This window comes from Physella acuta, unplaced genomic scaffold, assembly GCF_028476545.2.
Source record: "Physella acuta isolate Inbredline_101_S28 unplaced genomic scaffold, ASM2847654v3 ptg000502l, whole genome shotgun sequence".
Taxonomy (NCBI): domain Eukaryota; kingdom Metazoa; phylum Mollusca; class Gastropoda; family Physidae; genus Physella; species Physella acuta.
In genome coordinates, this window is record NW_026732021.1 from 570,297 (window position 1) to 583,396 (window position 13,100).

Here is a 13,100-nt window from a genome sequence, read left to right on the forward strand (position 1 = left end):
AACATTTACCTGGCCAACATCTGATGAAACTCCTTGGAACTTGTGTATTCCATGCTCTCCTGTTCCGTCCCTGATCCAAACTCAAAGTTCTCATCTCCCCCTGGAGGGGTTCCAGGAGAACTTTGTGACGAATTTCTTTTTTTCATTCCTCCCTGGGCGGGGTCAAAACTTAAGTGAAACTTTGCCGCGTCAGACAAATATTTTCTCATTTTCTTCAACATGCTGGTGTAGTAAATGTTTTCAAAGAACCTCTCGCCCACGCTTGTCCTCTGTGCTGGGCTGGTGATGAGAGAGGACAATATTCAACAGTAAGTCTTTGAGTGAAAACACACCACAACCTTATTTTAGTTGTGTAAATAATGCATGTAATCCTTTGCTTAGTGATAATTGATTCTGATTCTGTAAAAACATACCTTGATTCAAACACCTGTCTTCCAAGAAACAGCCCAAAAAACCTCTGCCACAGAACTGGCAACAAAGGGTGATCAAAGGGCGTGTCCAGTGCTTGCTGGGCCCACCTGAAGATGGTCAGACGACTGGCGGACGGCGCCTGGTCAAGCTGGAGCTTCAGGACAGCAGCCTGTAGGGCAAAAGTTGGCATCAAAATAAAATCTCACCACAACCATTAACTGTAAGAGTTTTCAAATATAAACAAAAACATGTGACAGTGAAATGTAAACAAAATCATGTGACTATCCAATGTAAACAAAAGCATGTGACAAACTACCTAATGTAAACAAAAGCATGTGACAAACTACCTAATGTAAACAAAAGCATGTGACAAACTACCTAATGTAACCAACCTTTAGAGCCATCTCTATGTTGGGCCTGCTGTGGGCATGCAGCTCCATGACCAGGGTCTGCCAGAGACGTGAGTTGACCTCCTGCTCCCCCTCCACCATCAGGATGATGTAAGCCAGCCAGGGGAACTCTGGCAGGGAGGCACTGTCCATGTAGGAGGGGAGGGTGTTGGTGTTGGCGATCCAGCTAAAAATAGATGTCACCAGGCTCTGCCGGTTCTTGGCTGCAGCACAAAACTTCTGTAGAGGGGCATTGTGGGATACAATGTTAGGTCAAGTAGAGGGGCATTGTGGGATACAATGTTAGGTCAAGTAGAAGGGCATTGTGGGATACAATGTTAGGTCAAGTAGAGGGGCATTGTGGGATACAATGTTAGGTCAAGTAGAAGGGCATTGTGGGATACAATGTTAGGTCAAGTAGAAGGGCATTGTGGGATACAATGTTAGGTCAAGTAGAAGGGCATTGTGGGATACAATGTTAGGTCAAGTAGAGTGGCATTGTGGGATACAATGTTAGGTCAAGTAGAGGGGCATTGTGGGATACAATGTTAGGTCAAGTAGAAGGGCATTGTGGGATACAATGTTAGGTCAAGTAGAGGGGCATTGTGGGATACAATGTTAGGTCAAGTAGAGCGGCATTGTGGGATACAATATTAGGTCAAGTAGAGGAGCATTGTGGGATACCATGTTAGGTCAAGTAGAGCGGCATTGTGGGATACAATATTAGGTCAAGTAGAGGGGCATTGTGGGATACAATGTTAGGTCAAGTAGAGGGGCATTGTGGGATACATGTAAGATTATAACTGATCTTATTTACAATTAAACTTTAGTAGATATCAAAACATTTTGAATTTATTTTTTGGCCTATTATTACAAAAATAATATATTTATATTTTAAATTAAAATCATGTTTATAATCTTTTATAAAAAAATGAGGTTTGTATTTAGAGTAGCAGGACATGTGAACTGATACAGTTGTAAACAGAGTAGAAAACCAACCTTGTAGTTTTCCTTGAAAATGTCGGTGACAATATCCAGGACCCCCTTTTTAACAAAGCTCCAGCGAATCAATGTGTCAGCCACATAGCAGCTGTTCCTAGCAGGAGAGAAGAAAAGATTGTCAACAGACATACCAGCAAATACAGGGGAAAGTGCCAGGTGAGGTACTATTTGATACTAACCTGTCAGTGAAGAATTTACAAACTTTGAAAATTGCTTTCAACCAAAAAATGATGACTTGATCTGCCTTCAGTAGGGTGAGGTGACTTGTGATGGAGGCCTGAGAGAGGGGGGGAAACAAGCAAGGAGTAACACAGGAGTCTGACTTGTTATGTGATGGAGGACACTAAAGTCCCTACCAAGAAATGGACACTAAAGTCCCTACCAAGAAATGGAGGAAACTAATGTCCCTACATAGAAATGAACACTAATGTCCCAACAAAGACAGAGAGAAAAGTTTGGCTTCACCTGGATCATCTCAGTCAGCTGTTTGGTGACTATCCCAGGGAACTCTACAGTCATGATTGTTGACTTGGTTGACTTGATCAGCGACTCATCTGCCATCAACAATGTCTGGAGGATCTGACAGAACCTGCAACACAAAAAGTTTTTCTTTTAGAAATTTCAAAATTTATTAACAAAAAGGTATTTAAAAAACAACAACTGCACTATGGCAACTTTAGGCATTTTAAAGCAACAATGATTATACTAATAAACCTTTCTGGTTAAGATTTTTATGAAACAGTTATTGAGGTATTTTGTCTAGATTATTTTTCTTAGTATTAGTCCAGGTATTGGGTACACAAAATCTTTGAGAGAAGCTGAGAGAGAAGAAGCAGAGCTTATGTGTTAGTTTTTAATCTGGGTATTCACAAGTCTAAAAGCTTAGAGAGAAGGTGCAGAGCTTACGTGTTGTTCTCCAGCAAGTAGTCCTGTGTGTCCAAGTAGAGTGGCACAATGCAGCCGAGGGCATGTATGGCTGTTGTGTACTGGCAGCTGCCTGTCAGGACTGACAGCAGGTCCAGACCCTCTGATATAAATGTTGCTACACTGGAAAAAACAATTTTAGGCTCAACTATAGTTGCCTCTGATATAAATGTTGCTACACTGGAAAAAACAATTTTGGGCTCAACTATAGTTGCCTCTAATATAAATGTTGTTACACTGGAAAAAACAATTTTAGGCTCAACTATAGTTGCCTCTGATATAAATGTTGCTACACTGGAAAAAACAATTTTGGGCTCAACTATAGTTGCCTCTAATATAAATGTTGTTACACTGGAAAAAACAACTTTAGGCTCAACTATAGTTGCCTCTGATATAAATGTTGCTACACTGGAAAAAACAATTTTAGGCTCAACTATAGTTGCCTCTGATATAAATGTTGCTACACTGGAAAAAACAATTTTAGGCTCAACTATAGTTGCCTCTGATATAAATGTTGCTACATTGGAAAAAAACAATTTTAGGCTCAACTATAGTTGCCTCTGATATAAATGTTGCTACACTGGAAAAAACAATTTTGGGCTCAACTACGGCTGAACATGAGTTAAATCTTAAATAAAAATTATGTAGCTGAATACAATAACACTAGTAAAACTTATTCATGGCCAAGGTTGTGATGGCCACAAAGGCATAAAAACTTACTCATGGCCAATGTTGGTCATTGTGATGGTCACAAAGGGATAAAAACTTACTCATGGCCAATGTTGGTCATTGTGATGGCCACAAAGGGGTAAAAACTTACTCATGGCCAATGTTGGTCATTGTGATGGCCACAAAGGGGTAAAAACTTACTCATGGCCAATGTTGGTCATTGTGATGGCCACAAAGGGGTAAAAACTTACTCATGGCCAATGTTGGTCATTGTGATGGCCACAAAGGGGTAAAAACTTACTCATGGCCGATGTTGGTCATTGTGATGGCCACAAAGGGATAAAAACTTACTCATGGCCAATGTTGGTCATTGTGATGGCCACAAAGGGGTAAAAACTTACTCATGGCCAATGTTGGTCATTGTGATGGCCACAAAGGGGTAAAAACTTACTCATGGCCAATGTTGGTCATTGTGATGGCCACAAAGGGATAAAAACTTACTCATGGCCAATGTTGGTCATTGTGATGGCCACAGAGGGGTAAAAACTTACTCATGGCCAATGTTGGTCATTGTGATGGCCACAAAGGGGTAAAAACTTACTCATGGCCAATGTTGGTCATTGTGATGGCCACAAAGGGGTAAAAACTTACTCATGGCCAATGTTGGTCATTGTGATGGCCACAAAGGGGTAAAAACTTACTCATGGCCAATGTTGGTCATTGTGATGGCCACAAAGGGGTAAAAACTTACTCATGGCCAATGTTGGTCATTGTGATGGCCACAAAGGGGTAAAAACTTACTCATGGCCAATGTTGGTCATTGTGATGGCCACAAAGGGGTAGAAACTTACTCATGGCCAATGTTGGTCATTGTGATGGCCACAAAGGGGTAAAAACTTACTCATGGCCAATGTTGGTCATTGTGATGGCCACAAAGGGGTAAAAACTTACTCATGGCCAATGTTGGTCATTGTGATGGCCACAAAGGGGTAAAAACTTACTCATGGCCAATGTTGGTCATTGTGATGGCCACAAAGGGGTAAAAACTTACTCATGGCCAATGTTGGTCATTGTGATGGCCACAGAGGGGTAAAAACTTACTCATGGCCGATGTTGGTCATTGTGATGGCCACAAAGGGGTAAAAACTTACTCATGGCCAATGTTGGTCATTGTGATGGCCACAAAGGGGTAAAAACTTACTCATGGCCAATGTTGGTCATTGTGATGGCCACAAAGGGATAAAAACTTACTCATGGCCAATGTTGGTCATTGTGATGGCCACAAAGGGATAAAAACGTACTCATGGCCAATGTTGGTCATTGTGATGGCCACAAAGGGATAAAAACTTACTCATGGCCAATGTTGGTCATTGTGATGGCCACAAAGGGATAAAAACTTACTCATGGCCAATGTTGGTCATTGTCATGGCCACAAGGGGATAAAAACTTACTCATGGCCAATGTTGGTCATTGTGATGGCCACAAAGGGATAAAAACTTACTCATGGCCAATGTTGGTCATTGTGATGGCCACAAAGGGATAAAAACTTACTCATGGCCAATGTTGGTCATTGTGATGGCCACAAAGGGATAAAAACTTACTCATGGCCAATGTTGGTCATTGTGATGGCCACAAAGGGATAAAAACATGGCAGATGTTTGTCATTGTGATGGCCACAAAGGGATAAGAACTTACTCATGGCCAATGTTGGTCATTGTGATGGCCACAAAACAAGCGATGGGAGTTTTGTTTGATGTGGCCCGCTGCAGGGGAGATAACCAAGCATCAGCTCCAAAGACAGGAGGTTGAAATCTGGCATCAACAGCCCTGGACGAATGTAGCACTACACTCCTCTGGTGGAGCTTCAGTCTCAGGGCCAACTCCCACGCCCAGTTGTTGAATTTCTGCTCTGGACTTTGGACAGATGTTACATAAGAGGCCATCTAAAAATAGAATTTAAATGGAACATTTCTTTAGAAAATGTCCCCAAATTAGAATGCAATTATTATTATAGATGATTACATGTAACTGACAGTAACATTATACCATTCAATTAATACAATTCCTAATTATTTTACAGTTTAAAACCTACTAGTTTCATCCCTTCTGTTATAAAGAATCCAGCTTTTTTATCAGCAATAAACTTGGTGTAAGCCTCAACCAAGAGAAGTGCCATTTGTCGATGAAATCTTATATCCACAACCAAACGCCCAGACTAGGAAATAAGAATTGCAAATCAGTTTAAGATGTTAAAAAATAAAATATATAAATTAGAAAAAGCAGAGAAAAGAAATTTCTCTCACCTCCTCAAAGACATCCCAGTTCATCTTGCTTAAGACAACCTGCGCCAGCTGATTCTCTGAGGAGTTTAGGTCAAAGTTCAAGAGCCACTGCCTTAGTGTCAACATGTCAGGGTCAGTGGGCTGCCAGATGCAAATGGGGAGCTCATGAAAGAGGTAGAGGGCCATCTGAGAATAAATAGGAGTTTATTAATGGCCATCAGAGGACAGACACCAAATAGGAATTCATTAATGGTGTAGGACTATCTGTTTATAAGAAACAAGTTTAACACAGCATGAACACTATCTTACTTCCAATTATTTGTAAAAAAAAATTAAAAACGTCTTAGGATAAATTACGTTTTTTGGTCGATAGATTTTCTTAGTTCAAGACTACATGCCAGGTGTTTTGTGCCTGGTCTGGTGTTAATCAGCCTAAGCAACAATAATTTAACTCAAAAACAACTGACCTTGCCAAGTTTGTCCATGACCTCTTTAACCCGACCCAGCAAAAAGCTGAAAGCATGAGGGTGAATCTGGATGATGCTGGACAAAAGTTCACGACCTACTTTTGAGCAGAACTCCCGTGTATGGTTACAGATATAGGCAATCTGAAAATTTTATATATAAAATTGTTTAGGCTTAATCTTGTGCTTAATTTAGGTTGGTCGTTTTGTACAAACAAATGTAATTATTCTAGACAAGTTAGGAATGTAAGAATGTGATCAAATGTACCTCAAAAACTTCTAATGTGATCAGGCGTATAAACTCCTCCTCTTCTGAAGAGCGACAACCTGCCATGTTGGCAAATGTTGTTAGGAGATAAATGGCCTCTGATGTTGGCATATGCATCAAGTTATCAGCCAGTTGCTGCCAGCTATCTGGCCCTAGGAAACAAACACAAATTATATTGGCAGGTTTTTTAAAAAGTTGATCAGTATTTCTTTTTAAAATCTTTTTTAATAAAGGCATAGCATGAGAATTGTACTAAAAGAATAAAATTATCAATCAGATATTATCTGTAAGATATTATCAATATGATATTATGCCTGAGCTATGTGTTGAAGGAAAAAATTAATTGGTCATTCTAATTTTAGAATTGATGAAGAATATGAAGTCAGATGGTTGGGAAATGAAACAAATTTTTACCCTTTAAGTAAGATTTACAGGATGCTACTGGGGGCAACATGTCGAGGTTAATGCCCTCTCCCTGGTGAAGCACCCACAACAGCTGCCACATACTGTCGATGGAGACACAGGTGTATGGCATGTCTGCCATGAACTGCCATGAGCCAAGTCTAAGGGAGATAAACAGTGTGACAGCTGATGAAATGAGAGGCAAGGGAGACAAAGATTGTGACATTGTTGATAAAAATAAGAGGTAAGGGAGACAAACACTGAGATAAAAGTAGTAAAATGTTTACAGATTACACCAATCTTACAATACATGATTAATGTTAACAAGACATACAGCTGTCAATGCACATCTATTATATAGACTGTTGACAAATATCCTTCCGTTTATGAAATCTTAACATATAAAAAAAAAAAAGAAAACAGATATCTGTATAAATAGCTAGCATAAATAATTCCACATTGATTGAGCGAAGTATTAGTGACAAAAATATAATAAGTGAGCGTAATACTTCAAAATTTAATGAGTGATAAATGAGTGACCCCAATAAAAAGTTTTTAAATAGTTTTAGCTATAAATTAAAAACAACCAGCCATGCACATTATTTACACAACAGTTGTGTTTATGTGCTCTGTACTCTCAACAGTTAACCACTGTGCCATAAAAAAATGGTGCTAAAGGAAAATGACACATAGTTTTGTACAATTTTAACAGCAAAAAATGTGACAACATTTAATACTTAGTGATGAAATATGAGAACAAATTTAAAATTTATTTTGTAATAAAATTTGAATGAATTTTAAAATTCTGAAAGAAACGTGAATACAAACTTTCTTTAAAGAAGAGTAAGTAGAAAATATACCTATATAATGTTCACTAAAAATGTTTTAAACCACTAGCATTCACATAAAATAATTGTAATACATCCTGTTTTCAATTGTTGTCAATACAACATGTATTATAATAACATAACACATTTTTTAATTTAAAAAATATTGAACCCAATCTCACATACAACAATGTAAACAAACGTCCAATAAACAGCTGCCAGCTGACTGTTAAAGACTGCGTACTCTAGTCTAGCAAAAAGATCGTCTAAAGCAACAATGACTTAGGTAGGTCTAAGAAGCAAACACATGACAAGCTATAAAAAAAACTAGCTCAACTTACATGAAAGGGTGTGCTTGTCTAATTATTTTAAACAGAATTAAAAACATCATCAGGCAGAGCCTCACAAATGATACAATCATTTCGCATTAAATTTACCCTAAAACTTAATAAAACTATTACTCTCTATTACAAGCTTGTGAGTGATAAAATTTCTTACTTCTGAGCAGTAAGTATGCTGTAAGTGGCCCGCATGAACAACTGATCAAACTCTATCTGGAGGTTCTCTATGCTGGCTTGTGGAGCTAGCGGCCCGTAGTAGGTCCTGAAGTTCAGCCAGTGGTCAGATACAAAGGATATTGTTTGTCTGGGAATGCATTCAAGGAACAATTGCTTTACTAAAAAGACTGTCATGGGTTTTTATAGTTGTGGTATGACTGCTAATATACACATGTTGTTTGGTTTCTGAGCTAGAGTCAGGACACAGCTCAAAGTGTGGCTACGCATAATGCTGACCACACAATACTTTTATATGCTGACACAATACTTTCATATGCTTAAGTAAAAGAAACAGCCAAACTCTATTTCATATATTGGCCATCAGGTCTGAAAGGGTACATGACTTTTTATTATGTAAAGTTTATAAATCAATCTTACAGACAAATTCAAAGAAAGCCATTAGCAGGTGAACTGTGTTGAGACTATCAACATTACAAGATAACATTCTGTTTGTTAAGATGAACATTACCTGATAAGTCTTCCAAGCCGCTTATTCAGTTGTCTATAGCGTGCCATGCTGTATGTAGCTAGTCCATTACCAATGAGTTGTATTAAGACAGTGGTAAATGAAAAAAGACGAATCATCATAGGCTCTGTGCTCCTACGGATGTCGTAATCTACAGATCCTGTCAAAGGGAAGTCAATGCTCAAGATGATTTGTTAACAAGTCATTTATTTATCATAACTTTTAGCCAATGATGTTTTATAATAGCTTTTCAGTGGTTCTCAAACATATTTTTGAGTTAGAAAAACGATTTGACAGATGGACAATTGTTGAACTCACCTGTGTCTGAGATAGTTGCCAGAAGAATTGAAGAAAAAAGGTCAGCAAGTGGAAACTGACCAAGGAAAGACACAATGTCATTCTCATGGAGATACAACCAGGAATTGGATGGGTCTTCATCCTGCAATTCAGGTAAAACAACATGACACACAATATGTTGTATTACTAGCGTACAAAATTAACTTTGCTGTTGTGAGTGATTAGCTTTTTAACTTTAGCTACATGGTAAAAATAAAAATTGTGTACATGAAACAAGTTGATAACCAATGTAAAATCAAGATGTTGAAAAATATGAACTTAAAAAAAAACAAGACAGATTCTCAATTTAAATGTATTGAGGGACAATGAACAATATTCTACAGAGACATGCCAATAGCTAAGTAAAAGTAAAAAAATTAAGTTAATTTGAATACCTCTTCTCCATCAGAGTCAACAAGTATCCAAGCTCTTTCTTCCTGAATGCTCTGTTCTGTGATGTTCAGTTTCATGTGGCACATGAATTCTTCTCTAGCTCTACAGGTAAAACCATTCATTTTACAACCAGATAAAGGCAATGGTGCATACTTTTAATATAAAATTTAGTGACAACACTAAACAAACTTTAATTTGTTTATGGCTGATTGTAAAATGTAAAATTGTAGCTACTGAAACAGATGTAATGAATACAAACTTGACAGGTAACAAAATGGTGGCCAAGGCAGTAACGAGGTGCTCAATGACAGGATTCCCCAAACTGTTCTGGTGTTGAAGAGGGCTACAACTGAGGGGAGGGAACTGCAGTAACTCTACAGCCCATTTTCCAACCCCTGCTGGACAGCGCAGGAGGTGATTCAAAATAAACAACTGATCTGAGAAGGTGCCAACCCGAAGTAGAAACGAAGTCTGAAATATTGATGTGAAATTTATTAAGTGCTGCATAAGTAATGAATAATTCAACTTCATGCATAAGCATTTCTTTCATTACATAACTACATGAAAATGTTGAAACTGTGTGCTGTGCTTGAAAATTAACAAACCCTATGTTGTTATCCATCAATTTTAAAATTAGACTTATGAATTCAAGGAATAAAAAGAGTAAAATGTTACCAGTTTAATTGTCCACTGACGGATGCTGTTGACAAATTCAGTATCATGGGTTGGTTTGCGATGAAACATAAAAAGAATACTAATGCAATCTTTCAATCTCTGTATGTCATGACGTTCAGATGCTAAAGACTGTTGACGTGCTGTTGGTGAAACAGTCATTTAACTACCTTATTCAACATAATTAATGAAGGGGCAGCTATTGTAAAAATAGCATTAGTAAAAACAATAAAAGGTACATATTAGAGTTTTACAATTTATATATAAATTGAAATATTCTAAAAAAAAAACAACTTATTTTGAGCTCCAAAGTTACTACATAAGTATAGAGTTTCTTTCTATTTAATACAAATTATATGATATAAGTGAATATATATGATTGTACCAGCTGAAACTATGAGGTAAAACTCACATTGAATAGTGGCATTTTTAGGAAGGTCATGAAGAACAGGGCATGATAGATATAAATTGTGAATGTAGGACTCAACTTGCAATCTGAAATGATACATCATTTGAAAAAATATACATTGAAAAATATACCAGGGTTTCAAAGAATAATAAAATAAAAGTAAAAATGGTAATAAAATATAGAAGAAGACTAAACTTAGAAATCTGAGAAGTATAAAAGTAAAAATGGTCACAAAATATAAGTAGAAGTCCAAAAGTAAAAATGGTCAATAAATTTAAGTAGAAGGCTAACTTAGAAATCTGAGAAGTATAAAAGTAAAAATGGTCGTAAAATATAAGTAGAAGACTAACTTAGAAATCTGAGAAGTATATGCAAAAAGAGCCAAGTTGTCACTGATCTGTTGTCTAATGCTCTCTAGTGTTACACCAATCTTAGAGAGGGCAACGGGAACAAACTGACACTGTTCATACGAGTGGGTTGTCTGGACACGGGCTTGATCTGCACAATGGCCCTGAAGGGGTCAAGTTAAATATTTACATCAGTTAGGAGAGTAATAGTAAAATAAATATTATATTTATATTATATTATTTTCTTAAACAAAGCCTATTACTATGATAAAATCCAGCTATTTACAATTTACTGCCATTGATTTAAATTTTCAGTGGGGTAAAAATTATACATTAACAATATAAACTTGAACATCAGTTAGAACTAATTATACCCTTCATGAAATAATTGTATTTATGTGAGGCATTTCCTTCTATCATGAGACTACCTGCACAATGACGTTTTTGGTATGTGTAATCCAAACATCATTGAGTAAAGATGCACATTTTTTTTGCAATGTTCTGATGTCTTCTTCCACACTTGTAAGTTGGTGCCTGGCTCGAAAATAACTTAATAAAATCTCATGAAACTCGTGTTGCTCCTTATTATTTTCTGCCTGTAATTTAATATGAAGTTCAGTTTAGAATGTTATCAATGAATTTAAGAACTATATGCAGTAATTATAATGCAAAATGATGTTTAGAAGTTGATGCATAAACAAAATCTAAATATTTTTCTTAATATAAAGTTGTACCTTTATAAAGTCATCAACAAATCTCTCATTATTTGCGAGTTGTGGGTTATAATAAAGAGCAAGTACATCTGAGAGTGGCATAGGTCCTACTTGGGCTTTGCTTCTCTCTTTAGATTTTTCCAGCTCAAGCCGAGGATAAGATACTCGACTGCTTTCACTACTCTGGGCAACACTCTTTGTGTTTTCAACAGGGGATTGGACATTTTCTTCTGGCTCTTGTGTCACAACCACAGCTGTTTTACTCTGCTCTGCAGCATCTAAAGCTGCACAATTTAAATTTGATGGTAATGTCTCTTGGGTGTCTGGCTGATCTGGCAAGGCTTGAACTGCACGTGACTCTACATTAAAAAACTGTCTTCTTGCTAATGATTCTTGTGCTAACAAACTTGGGCTTTTCTCTTCTAACACCAAAGTTGGAACAGTAGGAGAATGTTTTATTGCTTCTGCCACTGGTTTAGGTGAATTGGGTGAGGTTGTTCTGGACATAGGTGTGTCGGGATCTTCAATAACATCTGGTGAAAATAGTAAACCTGAAACCTTCTGTGTGTGTTGACCTGTATCAGAGGAGAGGGTAACAAATTCTTCTGGTGCATTATTCACAGACAAAGTTTTAAGACTACTAGTTAATGTGGCTAGGCTTTGTGGTCTTTGTATAGAACTGTGAGGGTCTTCCACTTCTGATACCTTAGGGTAACTAGTTGGCTGTCTTTGCTCAACACCCACATCAGGGGCTACAGGCTCACTAGGAGCTTCACAAGGCTGAGAGATGAGCTGTATAGGCTTACTAAGTACTTCACAAGGCTGAGAAATCAGTTGTTTTTCTGGGCTGGAGTCAATTTTAGGGTGATCATCAGGCTGGACATTTTTATCATCATCTACTGCTGGTGTCAAAGTAGTTGATGCCTCTGGCTGGGTTTGGTTTACTGAGCTATTTCCATCAAGTTCCTCAACTTTCTCAACATTGTTATCTGCTGGTACCAAGCTAACGTCTTCTATTCTAGTATCTGCTTCATCTGTCTTGGGCTTTGGCTCTTTTCTCTGAGGACATCAATAAAAAAAATCATTCAATTTAATGTTTAAATTACCTCTCCCCAAAATGTGGATATAATATTATAGTAAATGTGAAGGATGTTTATATATTAATAGCAGGTAGTCCAGAAATTTTTGCAAAAAAAAACAAACAATGATAATCTATATAATATCAATAACAAAAAAACTAAATCAATTGTTATAATTTTTTTTTTAATGTTGCATTATTATTATATTTAATGAAAATCAATTTATTTTATTTTAATTTTGTTATAAAGATTTTCACATATTTTTATTTATTGTGGATCCATTAATTCTAAAAGCTATGTGATTTTTAAATACGCATTTTAAATAATAATTTTAAATAATAAATAGAAAAAGGATAATTTTTTTCCCCACATCAATTACAGAGGCATAAAAATACTTAAAATAATTTGATAACTATTTGATTTTACTATAAATGTTATTATCACATATTGATATAAGTTGTGTAGACTTCTTAGTAACTGCATTTTTTTT

The 13,100-nt window shown here is 36.8% G+C and overlaps 1 protein-coding gene across 1 annotated transcript in view; it reads right to left on the bottom strand.

Moving 5' to 3' along the window:
* The window catches only part of LOC131944659 (ectopic P granules protein 5 homolog), a 32,843-nt gene that overhangs the window by 13,298 nt on the left and 6,445 nt on the right, over window positions 1-13,100 (bottom strand). The window contains exons 2-24 of the mRNA XM_059305428.1: window positions 11,553-12,590; window positions 11,247-11,414; window positions 10,822-10,982; window positions 10,475-10,557; window positions 10,066-10,205; window positions 9,650-9,861; window positions 9,393-9,492; window positions 8,980-9,100; window positions 8,665-8,821; window positions 8,137-8,283; window positions 6,824-6,972; window positions 6,410-6,561; window positions 6,145-6,285; window positions 5,699-5,863; window positions 5,488-5,610; window positions 5,091-5,338; window positions 2,709-2,849; window positions 2,268-2,391; window positions 1,982-2,079; window positions 1,800-1,896; window positions 804-1,040; window positions 414-580; window positions 10-279 (exon numbers count right to left, since the gene is read on the bottom strand). Coding sequence (XP_059161411.1) covers window positions 10-279; window positions 414-580; window positions 804-1,040; window positions 1,800-1,896; window positions 1,982-2,079; window positions 2,268-2,391; window positions 2,709-2,849; window positions 5,091-5,338; window positions 5,488-5,610; window positions 5,699-5,863; window positions 6,145-6,285; window positions 6,410-6,561; window positions 6,824-6,972; window positions 8,137-8,283; window positions 8,665-8,821; window positions 8,980-9,100; window positions 9,393-9,492; window positions 9,650-9,861; window positions 10,066-10,205; window positions 10,475-10,557; window positions 10,822-10,982; window positions 11,247-11,414; window positions 11,553-12,590 — 4,439 coding nt within the window. The remainder of the gene's footprint in view (window positions 1-9; window positions 280-413; window positions 581-803; window positions 1,041-1,799; window positions 1,897-1,981; window positions 2,080-2,267; window positions 2,392-2,708; window positions 2,850-5,090; window positions 5,339-5,487; window positions 5,611-5,698; window positions 5,864-6,144; window positions 6,286-6,409; window positions 6,562-6,823; window positions 6,973-8,136; window positions 8,284-8,664; window positions 8,822-8,979; window positions 9,101-9,392; window positions 9,493-9,649; window positions 9,862-10,065; window positions 10,206-10,474; window positions 10,558-10,821; window positions 10,983-11,246; window positions 11,415-11,552; window positions 12,591-13,100) is intronic.